The sequence below is a fragment of the Carcharhinus amblyrhynchos genome, chromosome 1 (genome assembly GCF_965287045.1).
Source record: "Carcharhinus amblyrhynchos chromosome 1, sCarAmb.v2.hapA, whole genome shotgun sequence".
Taxonomy (NCBI): Eukaryota; Metazoa; Chordata; class Chondrichthyes; order Carcharhiniformes; family Carcharhinidae; genus Carcharhinus; species Carcharhinus amblyrhynchos.
Genome location: NC_137324.1, coordinates 122418323 through 122441292, shown reverse-complemented (window position 1 = coordinate 122441292; position 22970 = coordinate 122418323). Strand labels below are relative to the sequence as shown.

At 40.7% G+C, this 22970-nt stretch overlaps 1 protein-coding gene across 6 annotated transcripts in view; it reads left to right on the top strand.

Moving 5' to 3' along the window:
* Nucleotides 1–22970, top strand: part of egf (epidermal growth factor) — a 118000-nt gene that overhangs the window by 27420 nt on the left and 67610 nt on the right. For 5 of the 6 annotated variants that reach the window (XM_080191851.1, XM_080191838.1, XM_080191822.1 and 2 more), the window contains 6 exons: nt 2174–2355; nt 7526–7756; nt 12071–12273; nt 13916–14014; nt 18435–18557; nt 22323–22445. In XM_080191851.1, the coding sequence (XP_080047977.1) occupies nt 2174–2355; nt 7526–7756; nt 12071–12273; nt 13916–14014; nt 18435–18557; nt 22323–22445 (961 nt within the window). The remainder of the gene's footprint in view (nt 1–2173; nt 2356–7525; nt 7757–12070; nt 12274–13915; nt 14015–18434; nt 18558–22322; nt 22446–22970) is intronic. The other variant, XM_080191844.1, reaches the window with a different exon arrangement.

The window sequence follows — 22970 nt, the reverse complement described above, 5'->3', positions numbered from 1 at the left end:
AACCTCTGTCATACCCAACTCCAGATTCAATGTTAAAAGCATTTCATTGAGCAGTTAGCACAATCTTACAGGGTTTGCCACAGTTTTGTTTGTTTATTTTTCATGCATCCATTTAGAATATAAGCTTGGGAAGGTTCATGTGTGAAGTGACTCTAGTGCAAGGTTAGCTTTGGTTATTTTGAACAGGTATTATTTGATGATTTTTCATATTTCTGAAAAAGTTATTCTTTTTGAGAATGATTTTTGATGGCTGGTCTTTCTCATTCCTTTAATGTAACTTTGGTATGGATTTTCTGGCGCCTTCACATGATGGGTTTTCCCATTGCAGAGGCAGGATCTACAGTTTATTTATTAGTCACAAGTAGGTTTACATTAACACTGCAATGAAGTTACTGTGAGAATGTCCGAGTCACCACACTCCGGCGCCTGTTCCGCTACACTGAGGGAGAATTTAGCAAGGTCAAGGCACGTAATCAGCACATTGCAGCTTGAATGTGTGCTTTACTGGAGTACAGTTATATTTAAAAGTCAACAGTGTGGCATAGGCAAGTAGTAAGTGTGAAACAGAGTAACAGGCAAGCAGCCTTAGGCCATCAATCTGTTATATATTGTATTGTGAGGTAGTCTTGCTTGGCAGCTTTCTTTGCATACATCTTTATCAGTTATCAAACATGTGGTCAAGATTGCTCCTTCATTTGTCCAATACTTCATTTGGTCACTCCCACTAGCCTTGCTTGTTTTGGCTAGCCATTTCCAAATCCTCACTATTTCCGTACCCGCCCATGCCTGATTCTGAGGCTAACAAGTATTTTAAAAATTTAAAGTATTTTAGTCTGTTTAAAAATTAAGTAGCAAATTCCCTTCAAATGCTCCCAGCAATCTGAGAAGATACTGGTTTAAACCTTGCAACCCGTTCCCTTTATCAGCATGCTCCCTGTATGTGGGTCTTATGTAGGCATGAAGCATACCTTGTCAGTTAAATTATGTGATCTCACAAGCTCAGGATCTGCTTACAAAGTCAGGAGGGACCAAGAAAGAAATAATGGTGGAAATTATAAAATAAATTGAAATGAATTGAACTAGTGGAACTGGAAGAAAGAAATAAAAGACCACAAGAAATTTTTAAGAGAAATCAAACATAAATTGCATTGCATATCATTTCGAATGAAACTTCATCAGCAATATTCAGACATTTGTGGGACATAGGCATTGCTGGCTGGCCAGCATTTATTGCCCTTCCCTAGGCCATTTCAGAAGGGCAATTGAGAGTCAACTAACATTGCTGTGCGTCTGGTGTCACATGTAGGCCAGACCAGACAAGGACAGCAGATGCTTTTCCCCTAAAGGGCATTAGTGAAACAGATGGGTTTTTCCAACAATCATTCATGGATATTAGTTAATTCCAGATATTATTTTTAATTGAATTTAAATTGTACCATCTGCTATGGTGGGATTTGAATCTGGGTCCCCAGAACATTAGCTGAGTTTTGTGGACTAATGTTCTAGTGATAATACCACTAGGCCATCACCATTCATCCTGTGTAGGGTTAATTTTAGCAGTTGACTCTATAGATGTTAATACATGTGTTTTTGATCATTTGATAAAGCAAAAGACCTAAATTTTCTGAGAGGCGCACGCTTGAATTTTTGATATATTCTCTGAATAGGTGAGGCTCCAACACTGGGAGCGTAGACTTTCTTAGACACTGAAAAAATCCATTTTAAGAAGGCACTGGGTGTGAAATATTTCTTTGATGAAAGCATGAAATGGATAATAAAAGGGCAGAATATGTGGAGTGAAATGTAATACCCAATTATCTGTTTTTTGTTTTCCTGGAGATTAATTTATTCCCACTCTGAAAATTGAACAATGATTCAGAAACGGGTCTGAAAATACTATCCTAACTGCACTGACAGGCATACGGTCAATTGCAACCTTGCATGCAACAATTATTTTGCTCAATAAATTTGCCATAATGTTTTGTAACTTAAGGATTGACACCCGCGCTGAATTAATGCCAATTCTCTAAAGAAGGAGATGTAGCAATGCAAAGAGCAATTGATTAATGCTTTATCACCTGGACTGAATTCTCATTGTTATCATTTCATCTGTTTTATGATATTTTTGAGGAAAACATCAAAGGATAATGAACCTGATCTCTTTGCATCACAGAATATACGTGCTGTCGGGAAAGGTCTGTCAGGGTTTGCCGTGGATTGGTTACACAGCACCATCATTTGGACCAATCAAAAGAAAGGAACGATTGAAACGGCAGACTTGAATGGGAAGAATTCTAAGATCCTGTTGAAAGAACTGACTTTTCCCACTGTCATCGTGGTCGATCCAGAACAAGGGTAGGACTTTGGTTAATCTTTTCTGTTATCCAGATTTAAAGGCAATTTTTCCAAATGTGCAGAAAATCAGGTGAAGCTCTGAAACTGGTGTCAGTCGGTCTTCAGAAAATTGGCTGTGTAAGTGTTTCCATTAAGGTTTTGAGCCAAAGTCAGCATATAAGAGAACACATGGGCATGGTGGCACAGTGGTTAGCACTGTTGCCACACAACGCAAGGGACCTGGATTCAATTCCAGCCTTGGGTCACTGTCTGTGAGGAGTTTGCACTTTCTCCTCATGTTTGGCTGGGGTGCTCCGGTTTCCTCCCACAGTCCAAAGATGTGCGAGTTAGGTGGATTGGCCATGGCAAATATATGGGGTTGTAGGGATAATGTGCAGGAAAGGGATTGGAAAAGCACTCTGTCAGAGATGAGTTGGTGCAGATGTGATGGGCTGAATGGCCTCCTTCTGCACTGGAGGAATTCTACATTCTGCGAAGCAGTGAATCAGGAGCAGAGGTTATTTATAGTCTTTGTCTCTGTGTGAGAGTTAGATATCCTGGGGATTTGAAATTGAGACCAGCCTAGAATGATGGTGTGTGAGTAGTTTCTCTTTTCTGGCCAGAAGAACTCTAAAAGAAATGAATGTGAGCAGTTTCAGGTGGGCACTGTTGGAGAACGCAACACACTGTACATTTTGTCAGTGATTGACAATCCAATTCAACATGACCGCAGGATAGTTACTGTGAGAAAAGGAAATGTTATCCAGCAAGGTGTGCTTTGCTTGGGCAATGAAGAGGAAACATTATCCTCCTTTTATCTGATACTATAGCTGGCCCGATGTACTGTTTGATGCTGAAGAGAAATAGTGTCCGATTCCCAATTTTGCGATACTGGGGTAGAATTTTAATTTGCCATTCACGCTTAGCAATAGCATTGATTTTTGACTGCAAACTCATTTGAGCGCTTCAGAGAATGGCTGGCTGATGACTAATGTTTTATCCTCGGACACCAAATTGAAAAATGACCCCACTGCACCTTGACAGCACTGCATTCCCACTAAAAGGTAATAAATGGAAGGAGAAGAAAGATTCAAAATGATGTGCATACAAATTGTGTTAAAAGGCTAAGGTTGGCTGTTTACCTGGCCTCGCTACAAAGGAGTAGCAGGAAATCAGGAGAATCCTGAGGAAAGTCAGACCAGTAGAACTTTTCCTCAGATGCTTTAAATAGCAGTTATGATGAAAAGAGCATTCAGAGGAATGCTCCCTACTGTAATGATTTTCGCGTCTGGGAACTGATTTGTGAAGGAATGCTGCTGTTAAGCTACACGGAGATCACATTCCAGCTGCGGAGTTATTGGGATTCCACACTGAGGAGCTGACACAAGTGTTTTTATGTTTAGCTTCTTCTCAGCTGGTCTGAATTTTGACCATTTTTCTTCTTTGCCTGTGACAGAGATGCAATTCGTCACAATAAACGCAACTTACCCTAGAATCATAGAATCCCTGCAGTGCAGAAGGAGGCCATTTGGCCCATTGAGTCTGTACTGACCACAATCCCACCCACGCCCTATTCCCTTTGTATTATTTGTAGCTGATAGTCTCTTTTTCTGTTTATTGTGGTAAATGATCCCATTCAGGTTATACTATTATTTTCTGATTTGTGATGCTCTCAGGTAGACAAAATCATCCTCTCTATTATTCAAAGAAGACCAGGAAATTCTCTGGACCCAAAATTTATCCTTCAACCAATATCATTAAAAATAGATTAACTGATCATGTATAATACTTTTGTTTGTAGACTTTGCTACGTGCAAATTGGACCTGTCCAAAAGAACACCTTGTCTGTGAAGCAATTTTAAAGTCTTAAGAAGCCAAAAGGCACCATATAAATGCAAGCAGCTCCAGTATTTTACAATGTTAATGCCCTCTCTTTTGTTGATATTATTCTATTTCTTAACATTTTACATTTAAAAAACAACAAAGAATGACTCAGAAAGCAATAAAGAAAGGAAAGATAGAGTATGAAGCTAAACTAGTTCTAAATATAAAAAATGGTAGTAAAGTTTTTACAAATATATAAAGAAGAAGAGACTGGCTGGAGTGAATGTTGGACCCTTGGAGGACGAGAGGGGGGATTTAGCGGTGGGTAACGAGGAAATGGCTGAGGCTTTAAATAAGTTTTTTGCCTTGGTCTTCACGGAGGAGGACACAAATAGCTTGCTGAATATTAAAGATAGAAGGATGGTAGGAGATGAGGTCCTTAATGCAATTACTGTCACTAGAGAGGTAGTGCTTGATAGACTAATGGGATTGAAGGTAGACAAGTCCCCGGGACCGGATGGAATGCATCCCAGGGTTCTGAAAGAAATGACAGAGGTGATAGCAGATGCCTTAGTAATTATTTATGAAAATTTGCTGGACTCTGGGGAAGTGCCGGAAGATTGGAAAATGGCTAATGTTACGCCACTGTTTAAAAAAGGTAGCAGACAAAAGGCAGGGAATTATAGGCCGGTTAGCTTAATGTCCGTAATTGGAAAAATGCTAGAATCTGTCGTCAAAGAAGAAATAGCAAGACACCCAGAAAAGAATGGTTTGATCAAGCAGACGCAGCATGGATTCGTGAAGGGGAAGTTGTGTTTAACGAATTTACTGGATTTCTATGAGGATGTGACTAGTGTGGTAGACAGAGGGGAACTGGTGGATGTGGTGTTTTTAGATTTCCAGAAGGCGTTTGATAAGGTGCCTCACAAAAGGTTGCTGCAGAAGGTTAGGGTACACGGAGTTGGGGGTAAAGTGTTAGCGTGGATTGGGGATTGGTTGTCTAACAGGAAGCAGAGAGTTGGAATCAATGGGTGCTATTCTGGTTGGCAGTTGGTGACTAGTGGAGTGCCGCAGGGATCGGTGCTGGGGCCTCAACTGTTTACCATTTACATAGATGATCTGGAGGAGGAGGCTGAGTGTAGGGTAATTAAATTTGCTGATGACACAAAGATGAGTGGAAAAGCGAATTGCGTGGGATGTGTGGAAAGTCTGCAGAGAGATCTGGATAGGCTGAGTGAGTGGGGAGGACCTGGCAGATGGAGTATAACATTAGCAAATGCGAGGTTATTCACTTTGGTGAAAATAATAGTAGGAGGGATTATTATTTAAAGGGTGGAAAGTTGCAGCATGCTACAGTGCAGAGGGACCTGGGGGTCCTTGTGCACGAATCGCAAAAACCCAGCCTGCAGGTGCAGCAGGTGATAAAGAAGGCGAATGGAATGTTGGCCTTTATGGCGAGGGGGATAGAATATAAAAGCAGGGACTGCAACTGTACAGGGCACTGGTGAGGCCGCAACTGGAGTACTGCGTGCAGTTTTGGTCACCGCATTTGCGAAAGGATATATTGGCCTTGGAGGGAGTACAGAGAAGGTTTGCCAGGCTGATACTGGAGATGAGGGGGTTAGCCTATGAAGAGAGGTTGAATAGACTGGGTCTGTACTCATTGGAGTTTAGAAGGCTGAGGGGGGATCTTATAGAGACTTGCAAGATAATGAAGGGGCTAGATAGGATAGAGGTAGAGAGAGTCTTCCCACTTACAAAGGATAGCAGAACTAGAGGGCACAGCCTCAAAATAAGGTGGGGGGGGGAGGTGGGTTCAGTTTAGATCAGAGTTGAGGAGGAACTTCTTCACTCAAAGGGTGGTGAATCTCTGGAATTCTCTTCCCATTGAAGTGGTGGAGGCTACCTCGTTGAATATATTTAAGTCACGGGTAGATAGATTTCTGATAGACAAGGGAATTAAGGGTTATGGGGAGAAAGTGGGAAAGTGGAACTTCAGATCAGCCATGATCTTATTGAATGGCGGGGCAGGCTCGAAGGGCTAGATGGCCTACTCCTGCTCCAAGTTCTATTTCTTATTTCTTATTCTGTCACATGCTTTATTCTTTTATGTTGGTGATTTATTCCCTATTGATTCGATAACTCCTCCATTCAGGATGGACAAAACAGGGAACCCACTGTGTGAAGAATCACAGGTTCAGAACTGGTATAAAATCTTTACATGGGGGAAAATATGTTGGTAAAACCATCAACTGAAAATAAAGATTGCGCGTGTGTCTATACATGCTATTTAACAATTTAATCAGAATTTGATCCTGTCACTGAGAATGACTTAGGCCAATATTTTAAAAATGGTGACAGGACCCATTTCCAGGATTCCTGACCCAATTCCCAGTACCTCCAATTTTTGCTGGCTCAGGATAAAGGTGCCTACAGTGAGCCTGCAGCTTCCAACCCTACCTGGATATCTCCTAGCCCCCTGCAATTTTTGTGGAGTCAGGGCAGCTTCTTCATAACTCAAGGTTCATTACCTCTCAGAGGAATTGTCAACTATAGTCTGGATTCAGGATGCTTTTGAAAGCTGTATTCAAAACCATATCCCCGTTCCCCTTTCCTTTCCAACTCATGGCCCACCCACCCTTGAACGCTTATGCTATCCACACCAACTTGATGGCAAACCACGTCCCCAGACACTTCCTCATTCTGTCCATGCCAACTCAATGTCACATCCCTTCCACACTCATTCAGCCAATATGGACAATGCATGTAACCAATGAACCATAAATAATAATAGAATGTGTGCAACTGTCAGAAAACAAGAAAGAAATTACCCATTCTCAAATCTTCTTTTGGAAAAATTGCTATTCCTACAAATGTATAAAATTGTTAACCAGACAGACAATTAATGTATCAAAATAAGAGCCTCCAAACACTTTACAGCTTTTTCCTTATTTCTTTCCCACATTTAGTGATACATGAGGTTGACAAAGCATATGCTCATGTCTGTTTACACAGCTAGTTTGTTTCTTATAACCACTTAAAGATGTCAATCAAGTGAAGTCAACAATTCACTTGAGTTGTCAAAACAGAATCCCCTCCTGAGCTAATGCATCTATTGGCCAGGACTCTCAGCCAACCTCGTTATTGCATTAGTCATTGTAGCTTCAGGTACCAAGTAATCCATGATGCTCTTTGCCGTGTCAATTCATTAACATTTTACATTTCTTTCTATTTCTTATTGTGTCACATGCTTCATTCTTTTATATTATGTCATACACCATCCTACAGCCAACTCTGCACATCATCAAGTCTCAGAGAAAGCAAAATTACTGTGATAATTAATCCAACTACATAATCTTATTCGAAGGTACATGTTTTGGGCTTCAGAAGGCTCTGTTCCAAGTATCCATCGTGCTACACTAAAAGCCACTGAAGTTGTCACCATTTTCAAGACCATGAATAAAGTGAAGACTTTAACGCTGGACCTTATGGACAAGCGACTCTTCTGGGTTCAAAGCGATACTGAGAATATCTCAAACAGCTTCAGGTCATGTGATTACAACGGGGATTCAGTTCACATCTTAAGACAATCAGTGCAGTAAGTGGCATGTTTTCTTTACACCTCGTGACTTTATTATTCCTTTTCAATTTGATATATTGCATATACATAATTAAACATCTTCACTCCATTTCAACACCACTTGTTACTCTATGTACAATGTACTTCACTGAAACATAGTAGCCCAGATGTTAATCATTAAATATGACCATTGATGCAAAAATATATTGCCTGCTGTTTCAGTGAAAACATTAACCTATTAATTTGAAGTGATTAATGGGTACACTTGGCTAGAAACCAATGTACTATCTATTCAGTAATGTCAGACTAACACTTTCCAGGCTATGGACATTTAAATTACTTCCTCATGTGCACAGTTTCTGCAGGAATTAATTTTCATACACTAAGTAACGTAAGGTGCAGCAAATTCCAAGGAAAGACTGCTGTGCTGGTATCTATTTCTACTGTTTTGTCAAAAGATGCATGGAGACACTGATAATACAGTTACATTTTACCAACAATATTACAATTAGTTCTGATTTTTTTAAACACAACTGTTTTATTTTAGATGGATCAAGATGATTGTGCATGTACAATTCAAATTCCTAAACTCTTGGCTTTGAATCCATACACTCGCTATAAAATAACCTCATAGTCCAAGAAATAAAATCTCCCAATATGCAGATGTTATGATAGTTCCTCTCTATTCCACAATATACTTCCCTGGAAGTAAAATCCATTACCTCGTAAACATATAAGTATCAGTTTGGTTCAGTTGACACACTGGAGCGACTTTTACCGTCCCGTCCACCATGGGAATCGAAGTAGGCAACGTGAGGTCCGTTGACCTCGGGTGGATTTTCCAGTTTTGGGGTGCACGAGGCCGGAAGATGCTGCCCTCTGTATGCTCAACTTCTGCTCCAAAACATTGCCCGCTGATGCAGTGCTGAGGGAATGCTGCAGTGCAAAGCATCCTTCTTTGGATTAGACAGAAATCGGGTTAGTCAATTTGCACACTGCAATGTTCCACAAACAGATATGTGGTAATAATAAATAATTTGTTTTTGTAATGTTTGTTAAGGGATAAATATAGACCAGGACACCAAGGAAAATGGCTCAACCTTCCTTTAGGGATTCTATGGGATATTTTGTTCATCCCATTGCTTCAGTCTGGATTTAAACTCTGATCCCATTGAGGGAAGATGGAGCCTAGATATAAAATCTCCTTTGTGCAAACAGCACTTCTTATAGCACAGCACTCCCTTGGCTCTGCAGTGACAGGATCAGCCTAGATTTTGCATTCAAGCCCATGGAGTACGACTTGTACTCACAACTGTCCATTGGCAAGAAGGTTACCAATTGAGCCACAGGTGACATGGCCATGAAGGAAGTGAAGGGAAACTCTCCCAGCAAGAATCCTATCTTTCACCCTCCATATTCTTAATCTCATCCAGTGCTGTCTATTTATATTCTAACCCATACCAAATCATTCCCATCCATGAGTTTAATGACCTACATTGGCTCCTGGTCCACTATTGCCTCAAATTTAAAATTCTCATGCTCAAATCTCTTTATGACCCACCCCTTCCTACTTCTATAATTTCTCTGAGATCTAAAACCTATCAGAAGTTCTGTGTTACATCAACTCTGGTGTATCATACGCACCCCACTCATTCCGTCCCTCCTTTGGTGGTTGTGCCTTCACTCCCCTAGGCACTAAGGCCTGGAATTCCATTCCTAAAACATTGTATCCCTCCACTAGTGTGAAATATACAAATTCCAGTTATTTTTGTTGTTCAAATCATAAAGAGGAAGACAGCCAGAGAATTATTTTTGTATGTATCACTGCCTTCGTATGCCAAATGTAAAAATGTTTGGGATAAGGGAATATCTAGAGGCTTTCTATCTTTGGGATTTAAATTTGAATTTAGGCACTACCCTTTCAGCTATGGGATCAGAATTTAAATCCAGACTGAAGAGATGGGGTGAACATCTTTTCTTTTGGCATGATGGCACAGTGGTTAGCACTGCTGCATCACAGCACCTGGGACCTGGGTTTGATTCTGGCCTTGGGTGTCTGTCTGTGTGGAGTTTGCACATTCTTCTTGTGACTGTCTGGGTTTCCTCCGGGTGCTCTGGTTTCCTCCCACAGTACAAAGATGTGTGGGTTAGGTGGATTGACCATGCTCAATTGCCCCTTATTGTCAGGGGCATGAGCAAGGGTAAATGTGTAGGTCACTGGGATAGGACCTGGGTGGGATTGGTGTCAGTGCAAGCTTGATTGGCTGAATGACCTCTTTCTACACTGTAGGGATTGTATATTTTTAAAAAATTGCTGTTTCCAATGGAAAGAGGAAGTGAAATGAGTAGTTTCAGTGAGACATGGACTTCTACCACAGATCTGTTCTAATTTGATACCAATTTGTATTAAATAAACTATATACATTCTCAACTTCTCAATTCCACCCCTTTAGAAATGAACTCCATTACTTTGTTGGTTTTTTTTATGGCTGCTTACCAGCATCATTACTATTAGTGATTTGTATTCCTGTATCCCCAGCATGCTCTGCTCTGCGGCTCCATTTATATAATTATTCTCCAGGGAGTATGTCCATTTGTCACGTCAACATTTACAACTGCATGTCTACACTGAAACTCATTTGTCAATTACACAGCCATACTGTATGTTTATTTTCCTGTATTTAGTCACAGCCCTCCCTTGTATTAACCATATCCCCAATTTGGTATTCTCCAGAAATTTTGAAATCACAGTTCTAATTTCTGAGTCACAATCATTTAAATCAACAGTCGTTCAGGAATTGATCCTTCAGGAATACCAATTTGCATCATCTGCCAATCTGAATTTGCCTTTAATTCCTACTCTGTTTCCTGTATAGTAGCCAACTTGCTACTGTTCTGTTACTTCTCCTCTGGCACCACATGCTCTCTGGCCTTTGTCATAAGCCTTCTGCATTGTACCTTATTGAATACCTAAACGTATTGGCTGAAATCTTCTAAACGTGGGAGCCGCATTCGGATGGCTCCTCAATGCATTCCCTCCACTAGGGAACTTTCCTGGATGAACCCAGTCCAGTACAGAAGTTTCCATGACCTTGCAGCCCAGCCCAATTTATCAATCTTGTTTTGATCAAACAAATTGGCCAAAATGTAACGCATGTTAGCATTGCTGTCGACAAGTTACTTCAGCAACAGCAAGGTAAAGCCACTACGATCTGTATCCATGTTATTAAAGTTTATTTATTAGTGTCACAAGTAGGCTGACATTAACACTGCAATGAAGTTATTGTGAAAATCCCCTGGCCACCACACTCCAGCACCTGTTCAGGTACACTGAGGGAGAATCTGGCATGGCCAATGCACCTAACCAGTCCGTCTTTCGGGAGGAAACTAAAACACTGGAGGAAATCCATGCAGACATGGGGAGAACGTGCAGACTCCGCAGACAGTGACCCAAGCCTGGAATTGAACCTGGATTCTTGGCGCTATGAGGCAGCAGTGCTAACCAGTGTGCCACCATGTTGAGGCACTCTCATAGTCTCTGACCTGCCTCAGAGATGCACACTTCTCCCAGTACAGCTGCTGAGGTTCCAGAGATGCAAGGCCTTCTGATTGGGTCGACAGAAGTGGGAGCCCGTCCACTCTCCTCAATTGGAAACAAATACAGAAGCGGCCAATTTAGAAGGCTGCCTCCCAGAAGATTAATTTGCTGGTCTTGCTGCCATTGAGTGTGAAGTTGTTTAATCTGGTCATCAGAGTGCCAAAGCCCGTGGCACAATCCAGCTCATCGATTACATTACTGTTAATCTGCCATTTCTGTCAAGAATTCTGTAAGACTGGCCAAGCATGACCTTCTGCTTCAGAATCAAAAGTAAAATGTCTGCTAAAAATAGGAAATGCTTAGCAGAACTGTCAGCATTCACAGAGAGTAAAGCTCAATTAACATTTCAGGTCAGACTAATAAAAGGTCATTGATCAGTTAACTCTGCTCCTCTCCCCACAGATTTTCCCTTTTGGAATCCGTGCTTTATAATGTTTTTAGTTGTTTTTCTAAAACCATTCGAGTAAAGATCCCATCACCATTCCTACTACTGGCATTAAGCTGGTTTGTCTATAATTCCCTAAATTTATTCTACCTTCATTTTAAATTTAGGAAACACAGCAGTTAATTATTTTTAAGCACAGAATCTTGTTTTCTGTGCTAAAATACATTTTATGAGGGAGAAGGTGTCATTTGATCTAATTTATGAGAAGGAGTTGGCATTTTGTGACACTCAGGAAGAAAACTCAAAGCATCATCTGCATGATTTGCCATGTCTCCTTCTACCTGAACAGCCACCGTCCATTTGGAATGTCTCTCTTTGTGGAGAACATCTATTACTCAGATTGGAAAACTGGCACCATTCATCGAGCAGACAAGTACACTGGGAAAGATATTGTTACCATCAGCCCCACACCATCCTTTTTGCCTCCAGCTGATGTCAAAATAGTGCATCCATTCCGCCAACCAGCAACAGAATCAGCCTTCCACTCATCAGGTACAGGCTTTTGACTAACAACTTTACTATGTTTCAGTGAAGCTTTCAACTGTTTAGAATGTTCTGTAGCCTTGCAATTCTTTGCTAATAATTTCTGAAGTATTACTTGAGCCATGTGCAGATTGGTACAGGGGCACACAGATCTCTGTGTTATATGCACGACTGAAAGAGGTTACTGCAAGAGGCAAGGGTTCCAGTTGTCTTCTCTTCAGCCCCTTGCTGCTTTACAGGCTAGAGGGGATGGACACAGAGGCCAAGCTCCAAGAGAGATCTCCAACAACAGGCAGATGATCAGCCCTCACCATATGCGCATGAGCACATGTGCCTCAGCAGGCTTACGTTTCCATGGCAGTCCTTTTTTTATTCAGTTCTGGCACATGGGCATCATTGGCTGGCCAACGTTTATTACCCGACACATAAAATACTGGAAAATCTCAGCAGGTCTGACATATCAGGCCAACCCAAGTTGTTTTGTAATGTAAGACCAAGCCTCTCATTTTGCAAGTCTACAGGCAAAGAGATTTTGATTTGCAGCACACAAGACTGCAGACTGCCAAATATGGGAATGAGAGCAGCTTACTGTAAATTATCAGAAAAAGAAAAGTTGTGACAATGAGAAAAAAATTGAATTGTCCACAATGGTACAATGGAAACCTGTGCAAACTAGAAGAGATTGAGTCAGTGCATCTCAAATGTTCACCTGAACCTGATTAAGTTTAAATGTATTGATTAGTGTCACAAGTAAGGTTACATTAACATTGCACTGAAATTACAATGAAAATCCTCTAGTCGCCACACTCTGGCGCCTGTTTGAGTGCACTGAGAGAGAATTTAGCATGGCTAATTCACCTGGCTAGTATGTCTTTTGGATTGTGGGAGGAAACTGGAACACCCAGAGGAAACTCATGGAGACAGCGTGCAGACTCCTCACAGACAGTGACCCAAGCTGGGAATTGAACCCAGGTCCCTGGCACCGTGAGGCAGCAGTGCTAACCCTGTGCCACCATGATTATGAATAGAAATTGCTGGATCAAAGGGCTTGGCTTTCCATCCATTTAGTTAAATGGACAGAAACATTGAACAGTCCAGTCCTGCACTTTCCCAACCAGTGCTTCTTGAGAATACTACTACCCACTGAGGACATCAACTGGAAAATAAAGCAAAGTATCTGATCAACTAGTGCACCACATGGATTTAAGAATGTCTGTAGTATTGTCTGAAAGTTACAGATTAGTCACATGTCCTAAATCTGCAAGTAGGTTCTAAATGAATAGTTATTACCTTGAAAACAAAACTCTATTCCACCACCCTTGGATTTGCAAACAGTAATGCCCTTTGAAGAGGCAAGGATCCAGATTTGAATGATCTGATGTCTTCATGTTACATGAGTCTTACCATTTCCTACTGCTTTATTATAATGGATGGAAATTGTAGGGATCAAGTTGTCAGTTTCTGGTTATGTAATCGCAGTGGGCAAGGTGCTGTACGAAGAGCACACATTTGGAAATTTATCCCTAATATCTGAACTCCCATTACCAGGGCTTTATTCAAAGGAGAGATAGAATACTGTAGGCAGTTTCACTGTTGTTATCAGTGTATCTTTAACTTTCTGTTTTCTTGCTTCTATCACATATTTCTGCAGAAAAGGACAGTGGAAGCATTTGCAAGAAAATCTTAGGAGAAAACCGTTGTGAGTGTAAAGATGGCTACTTTCTCAGTGATGATGAGAAATCCTGTGAAGGTAAAGTTCACACTATAAATTCACAACTTTCTAAAGTTGGTCCTAACTGTTTGCAACCTTGGTGTTGTGATTGATCCTAAGATGAGCATCTGTCCATTTATCAGAGACTTCCTACTTCCACCTTCATAACCACTTCCAACTCTGACCCTGTCTCAGCTCACATGTTGCTGAAATGATCATCCATGGTTTTGTTATCTTTAGATTTGACTATTCCAATGCACTGCTGGCTGGGCTCCCATCTTCCATCTTTCATGAACTTGTGGTAATCCAATCTCTGCTACCTACATCATAACTCTGCCCAAGTGTCATTTTCCCTTTGGTTGTTGGGTTCCATTGGCTTCCCATCTGTCAATATCTCAATGTTAATATCTTCATCCTTGCTTTCAAATCCTCTGTGACCTTGTCAAAGGACTTCTGGGAATCTAAATAAATCATGTTCTCCTTTATCCATCTTCTTTGTTATCTCCTCAAAGAACTCTAACAGATTTTTCAGACATGACCTCCCCTTGAAGAAGCCACGCTGACTCAATCCTATTTTATCATGCACTTCCAAGTACTCCAGGATCCCATCTTTAGTAATGGACTCTAAAATCTTGCCAATGACCAAAGTCAAACTAAGCGGCCTATAATTTGCTGTCTGCTGCCTCCCTCCCTTCTTAAGCAGCCATGTTACATTAGCTACTGGGACCCTCTCTACCTCCAGTGATTCCTGAAAGATCACCATCAATGTCTCCATAATTTCCTCAACTATCTGTTTTAGAACCCTGGTGTGTAGTCCATCTGGTCCAGATTATTTATCCACCTTCAGGCCTTTCAGTTTCCCTAGAACCTTCTCCTTAGTGATGGCCATTACACTCACCTGTGCTCCTTGATTCTCCTGGAACTCTGGCATCCCACTGGTGTCTTCCGCCGTGAAGATTGATGCAAAGTAACTATTCAGTTCCTTCGCCATTTCTTGTTTCCTATTATTACTTCTCCACCCTCATTTTCCAGTGGTCCAATGTCTATTTTTGCCTCTCTCTTACCTATTATACATCGAAAAAACTCTTCCTATCTTCTTTTATATTACTACATAGCTTACACTCATATTTCGTCTTATCCCCCTTTATTGCTATTTTGGTTGTCCTCTGCTCACTTTTAAAGGCTTCCCCATTCTCTGGCTACCCCCTAATATGTATGCTTTTTCTTTTGCTTTTATACTATCCTTGACTTCCCTCATCAGCCAGGGGTACCTCGTCCTCCCCTTAGCATGTTTTCTCCTCCTTGAGATGAATTTCTGTTGGGCCTTGGAAAACCCCCCAAAAACTTCTGCCATTGCTGTTTTACTGTCTTCCCTGCTAGGCTCCTTTTCCAATCAACTCTGGCCAACTCCCCCCTCATGTCTTTGTCGATATCTTTATTTAATTGTAATACTGTTACATCTGATTCCAGCCTCTTCATCTCAAACAGCAGGGTAAATTCTATCATATTGTGGTCACTGTTCCCTAAGGAGTCCTTCACGTTAAGTTCGATAATCAAGTCTGCCTCATTACACATCACCAAATCCAGAATTCCCTGTTCCCTAATAGACTCTGCCACAAGCTGCTCCAAAAAAACCATGTCTTAGACATATCACAAATTCCTTTTCTTGGGATCCACTGCCTCCCTGATATTCCCAGTCCACCTGCATATTGAAGGCCCCCATGGTTATTGTAATATTGACTTTTTTATATGCCTTTTCTACCTCCTGATTTATTTTCTGCCCCACATCCTGACTACTGCTAGGGGGCCTGTACATAACTCCCATTATGGTCTTTTTACCTTTGCAATTCCTCAGATTTGCCCACAGAGATTCTATGCCTTCTGATCCTATATTGCTTCTTGCTATTGATTTAACTTCATTCCTAACTAACAATGCAACCCCGCCCCCTTTGCCCATCTGCCTGTTCTTTTGATAGAATATATATCCTTGGATATTTAGATCCCAGCTCTGACCCCCTTGCAGCCTTGTCTCTGCGATGCCCAAAACAGCGTCCTGGCCAATTTCAATGTGTACAGCAAGTTCACTTACCTTGTTCTGTATGCTGCGCGCATTTAGGTAAGATACCTCAGTCCTGCATTGACCACCTCTCTTGTCATCTTTTTTGCTCTGCCTGAGGTTAGATTCCTGCCACCTCTATACTTTCTGTTCCATTACGTAGTCTGGAAACTTTACTAACCTCTCCTGAGCCCTCGGCTCCTTTAACTAGTTGAAAGTCCTCACCATTAACCTGCGCTTCTACCTTCTCATTTAAATTTGATTTTGAATTTGAACCCTCCCCCCCACTATTTAGTTTAAAACCCAAGTTATATGATTCCCAGCATAATTCAGATGAAGACCATCCCATCGGAACAGGTCCCTTCTTCCCCAATACTGGTGCCAATGCCCCATGAATTCAAACCCATTCTTCCCACACCAATCTTTGAGCTACGCATTTATCTCCTTAATCTTATTGACCCTGTGCCAATTAGCTCTTGGCTCAGGTAGTAATCTAGAGATTATTACCTTTTTGGTTCTGCTTTTTAATTTAGCTCCTAGCTGTTCATACTCCCTTAGCAGAATCTTTGTTCCTCTTCTACCTATGTCATTGGTACCTCTCTGGACCACAACAATTGGATCTTTACCCTCCCACTCCAAGTTCCTCTGCAGCCCAGATGAGATATCCTGAACCCGAGCATCAGGCAGGCAACACAACCTTTGGGATTCTCCATGCTGGTCACAGAGAATGATGTCAATGCCCCTAATTATATTATTCCCAATTGCGACTACATTTCATTTTTCTCCCCGCCCCCCCCCCCCCCAACCTCAATGGCTCCCTGTTCCACGGTGCCGTAGTCAGTTTGCTCATTCTCCATGCAGTACCCATTCCCATCCACACAGGGAGCAAGAATTGGACAAGTTATGGGTCCAAGGCTCTTGCAACCTTATCTCTTGGATCCCTCCACCTGCCTCACTCACAGCCACACCCTCCTTTCCCTGACCACTGGCTGAATTCAAGGTATTTAATCTAAGGGGTGTGACTGCCTTCTGGAACACAGAGTCCAGGTATCTCTCTCCCTCCTGATGTGTGGCATCATCTGAAGCTCAGAATCCATTTCATCCACTCTGAGCCGGAGTTCCTCAGGAAACCAACACTTAGTACACATGTGCTCACTGGGAACCACAATGGAGTCCAACAGCTCCCACATCATGCATGAACAACACATTGCCTGATCCTCCATCTCTATTTTATTTCATTAATTTTGAATTGGGTTTAATTTTTTCATTTAAACTTTTTAAATTACATATCTCCTTATTACTTCAGTTTCAACACAATTTCTAATCAGTATTTTAAATGGATTTTCAAATTTAGTACAGCTCCCTATTAGCAAATCAAATCAGTCTTCTTGTGATGTCACTTTTAAGTATTTTTTATCCGAATTCACTCAGTTTCTGAGAATCAAGAGTGACACTTACTGACCAATCAGCACTCTCCCTTACTGACCAATCAGCACTCTCCCTTACTGACCAATCAACACTCTCCCTTACTGACCAATCAGCACTCTCCCTTACTGACCAATCAGCATTCTCCCTTACTGACAAATCAGCACTCTCCCTTACTGACCAATCAGTACTCTCCCTTACTGACCAATCAACACTCTCCCTTACTGACCAATCAGCACTCTCCCTTACTGACCAATCAGCACTCGCCCTTACCAACCAATCAGCACTCTCCCTTCCTGACCAATTAGCACTCTCCCTTACTGACCAGTCAACACTCTCCCTTACTGACCAATCATGTAATCATATCAAATGTTAACTATATGTGCATAGATGTTGCATATTATATGTAGTGTGAATGGGATTTGAGTAAATTTCTCTGGCTTAAATTCATCACTGGCTCAAATGTAATTTCCATGACTACATTGGAATGCACACACAAATTGAATGTTCATGTTTGTTCTTCTGCATATATAACAGAAGGAAGAATATTTGCATCAGTACTCCAGGTACTGAATAGATCTGCAAATTTTGTCCATCCAAACTCCATTAATTTTATTAAAAGGGAATTTACAAGCTGGACGATGTAATTTGCTAATAAAGGCTAATAGCACGTGCCAGGCGTGTGAAAATAGAAAATCTTCCATTATAGTTCCTCATTTATCTGTGAGAGCAGAACACTTCTTTATGTATAAATTTGTAACATTTATGGGCATTCAAGTGTATGGAGATTGTAAGATCTAAAATTTTGGGTGGCACAGTCGTTAGCGTTGCTGCCTCACAGCACCAGAGAGTTGTCAATTCCATCCATTCCTTCCTCATAGCTCTGTCTGCTGCACAGCACTACCGTGGGTTTTTCCTAGCTCCAAATAAAAATGTCGTGCAACTTTTCTCTAATATATGTATCGCTGTATTACACAGATGTCAACGAATGTGCCTTTTGGAACCATGGATGCACTCTAGGCTGTGAGAACTTCCCTGGCTCTTATCAATGCTACTGTCCGGAAGGCTTTGTACTGCTGCCTGATATGAAAACCTGTCATGGTGAGATTCTGTGAAAGTACTTTAGCATGTAACTGTAAGAAAGTCAGGGGGAGGGACATTCCATCCATTGATTCATTTTCTTCAGGTAAACTTTGAAGCATTTCCCCAAACTTTCTTTTCTTTAAAGCAATCTTTGCAACACCTTGAGAGTCTAGAATTTCCAATGTAAAAGCTGATATTAAGTACTGAGATTGAATAACCTATATGTGTACTGTAGATCTCTATAACATTCCATAAAATTGCCTTTTTAAAGTGATGCAAAATTTCAGAATAGATTGACTTAATGTCAGGATTTCAGCTTAAACTTCTCCAGATTTTCAGTTGCAATCGCAGAGTAAGTTAGGTGGGAGTGCAGCAGAGGACAATGGATTGAGTTGCGACATCACATGTTTCCATGGAGTTGTTTGAGAGAACGAAGTCTATGAGGACAATGGAGTTGAGTGTCAGGTCAGGAGTTTTCTCATTTCTGCAAGCTCAACCTGACCTGACAGCCAGTTAAAATTTTGTCTGATTGTGCACAACCTCAATATCCTGTTCAGCCGAGAACTGAACTTCAAGTCCATTTTCCAATCCTGCAGGAAAGCTTATCTTCTTCCCAGTGCAGCCAAAATGACAATCCTTGTCTTTGCAACCTCCTAATTCACATTTCTGATCCCCTTCTGGCTGCCCTCCTAAGTTCCATCCTTCACCAATTCCAATTCCTCAGAGTTCCCCTTGCTGTTTCCTATTCCAGGCTAGATTCCATTCATCTACCAAATTTTGCTGACCTCCATTGGCTGAACCATCATACTGTGCATTAGCTCTTCTCTTCAAATCCCTCTACAGTCTCACACATCTTTAATTTATAACTTTTCCCAGCCCTTCATCTTCATCATATGGGAAGACAATGGCCTACTGGCATTATTAATAGACTATTAATCCAGAAACTCAGCTAATGTCCTGGGGAGCCAGGTTCAAATCCCACCACTGCAGATGGTGGAATTTCAATTCAATAAAAAATTAAGATGAAGAATCATTAAAACCATTGTTGATAGTCTTAAAAACCCATTTGTTTACTAATGTCCTATAGGGAAGGAAATTTGCTGGCCTTACCTGGTCTGGCCTACTTATGAGTCCAGAGCCACACCAATGTCTCAACTGCCCTCTGAACAAGGCCAACTAGAGATGGGCAATAAATGCTGGCCAGCCAGCGATGCCTATGTTCCACAAGTGAATTTTTTAAAAATTGTACGTTCAACAGACCCAAACATGACCTATTGTGTGATCTTTCTCTCTCAAAGACCTTAATGCAAACTATCCAATAATGATTAACCTTTATTGAAGTGAAGGGCAAGTTACAGTCTAATGCTGATGCATCCGTATATCAATATATTACTCTGACTAGACAATAGCAACTTTCATTTCTGTAACACCTTTGACATAGGAAAACACCCCAAAGCAAAATATCACAGTAAGAGCAAATACTGTAATTGTTTTAATTAGCTGTTTCTTCTTATTCCTATTGACAATCTAGATACTGGACCAGATATGTTGCGCAGAACTTTCCCGTCCCATCCACCACAGGAATTGTAGTGGGAATCACAGTGGGTTGGACAGGACCAGTCAAAGATCTGTTAACCTCAGTTGGGATGTTCCAGTCTTGGGGCAACCATGACTGAAAAATCCCACCCATTATTTTCAATGTGGTGATCCTTCAGTGGAATTTTATTCTAATTGCTTAAGTGCAATACATGATTTTCTAATTAACACAAATATTGAAGAATGACTGTAAATATTACTGGAGAATTTGCAATGGATTTTGAACTCTTCTGACTGCATAAAAATAGAATTATTTACTGGCCAGTACTAATAAAACACAAACTTCCTCAGCATACTGGAGAATCCAAAATTAGAAGCTGTTTTATTACAGAATGGTAAATAAAACGGTAAGATTAAAGTGTACAATTGATGGCTGGGAAAATATCCATGATCCCAAAAAAGGTACTCAGAACAGTTTTCCTCAATATTGATTAAAGTTTCAAATGTAAGTTGATGAACTGGAGTGATGCTAAATTTGTGATCAAATTTATTTTATCAAAGGCTCACAGAAATTCACTCTCGATGGCTCAAATGCCACAATGTTTAACATTATATAGCACAATTATTACACAAACCAATTATTAAATCGAATTTTACAGAACAAATCAATGTCAGAATTTCAGTTCCTATCAGACTCCTCCCACTTTACTTCATCTCATATCCTCTATGTCTTTATCCCTCATATTCTTACCTTGCTTCCCCTGAAATGAGTCTATGCTATTCACCTCAATGTTGCAGCAAGTTCCACATACTCACCACTCTCAATAGGATTAATGATCTCTATTACCCCAGCAATATTAAATGGCATACACAGGATTCCACATGTAATAAATAAATGCAAATGGGGGATATAGTGGTGCAGTTGCACGGCCAGTGGTTTAGAAATCCAGATTAATGCTCTGGAGACATGGGCTTAAATTCCACCATAGTAGCTGATGGAATCTAAATTAAAATCTAGAAATAAAAGCTTGTGATCATGGAACTGTTGTTGGTTGTTGTAAAAACCCATTGGTTCACGAATGTCTTTTGGGAAAGGAAATTTGCCATCCTTACCTCATCTGGCCTGCACGTGACTCCAGACCCACAGTAATGTGATTGACTCTTAGAATTGTCCTCCAAAATGGTCTGACAAGCTATTCAGTGGGATGGGCAACAAGTGTTGGCCTTTCAAGTGATGCTCACATCCTATGATAGATTTAAAAAATGCTATAAAATAGTGGCATAGAGAAGACAACATAGTGGGGAAAGCAGCATTGTTAGGATTCAGTCAGATGTAATCATTTAAAGCTGCAGCCAGGATGTATTATGAAGTTCCACACCCTCACATGTAACTTCAAAATTTCTATTAATTGATGCTTATACGTATTGGTATATTCCACAAGCCATTTAAGTAATTGATAAATTATGTCGGGTAAACATATCATGAGTTTCAAATCATGATACTTGTACCACAGTTACCCTTTTAAGTCTCTGGACATGAATTGGACTGTAGCAGAAGTGTAAAGTGTACTCAGAGTGAATGGGTACCCATGATACACTACATCTGCTTTCCTTTGCCCTTATGAAACAATAGCAAGTTCACTATGAGTCCATTTTGCATAGCTGACATCAGCCAACCTTTGCTCCCTTAGTTTGGCCGGGATAATCTATAACAAAAGGACCATACAAAAACTGCATTCTGCTTCAACAGAAATGTATTTACATGCAAAATTGAAGAAAATTATTTAGCCAAATTAGCCTTATGAACTAATAGCCTGTTGTTCAATTTGAATGGTTTCAATATCTTGAGTGCCATTGGCATGCAATGGAGTATGCAGCCTCATGAGTTTGCTTAGCTATTCTCTTTGCTCCATCTTCATTAATATCCTTTCCAAACAGAAAATATCAATCTTATTCTTGAAACAATCGTAGAAAATAAAAATGGAGCAAAATCTTTCCTCTTTCATAATGGTCGCCTTTGCAGATGCCCCAAAATATTCAATGTCCACTGGTGCTTCCATTGGAAAATCCTGGAACTGGCACTGACTGGCAGGGGAAGTTGTTCTCAGGCTGATTTTCACCCAAGTACACTCAAAATGCAGCAGGTATTATGTGCAAAATTCAGCCATTACATTTTACGAGGACAAAGCTAACAGTGCTCTGACAATGCTAATCTCATTGTTCCTCTATTCTTTCTTCATTCACCAGATCCCATTCCTTGCTTGGAAAATTACACTGAATGCAGCCATGACTGCATCCAAACATCAGAAGGGCCAGTCTGTGTCTGCTCATCAGGATCTATTTTACAGTCTGATGGAAAAACCTGTTCAGGTATAAATTGAGAATTCAAAGTGTACTTAAAACAACTGCTCTGTGAAATGAAATGGAAAAAATATCCTTATGTTTTTGACTATCAATAAATGATGACACCATTTAGACCCTGACGCTACAAAAGTGAAAAGCACTTTAGATTGATGTGAAATTTTTTCTAGTAAAGTTTAATAGAGATTGCTTATTTTGATGCTGGTGATTTGCAGAGTCTGGATTATTCGCAATGCTCGAAGAGTTGCTGTGCTAACCAGAGTAATATGCACCGGTGCTCTCAAAACATCAAAACCCCAGAATTTATGGCTGAGAGACAGGTGCACTACCCATTGCGCCACAAGACTTTTGATTTGATTTGATTTGATTTATTATTATCACAGGCATTAGCATACAGTGAAAAGCATTGTTTCATGTGTGCTGGACTGTTCATAGCATACTGTTCATAGAGAAGGAAACAAGAGAGTGCAGAGTATAGAGTTATAATCATAGCCAGGGTGTAGAGAACAATCAACTTAATGCAAGTAAGTCCAT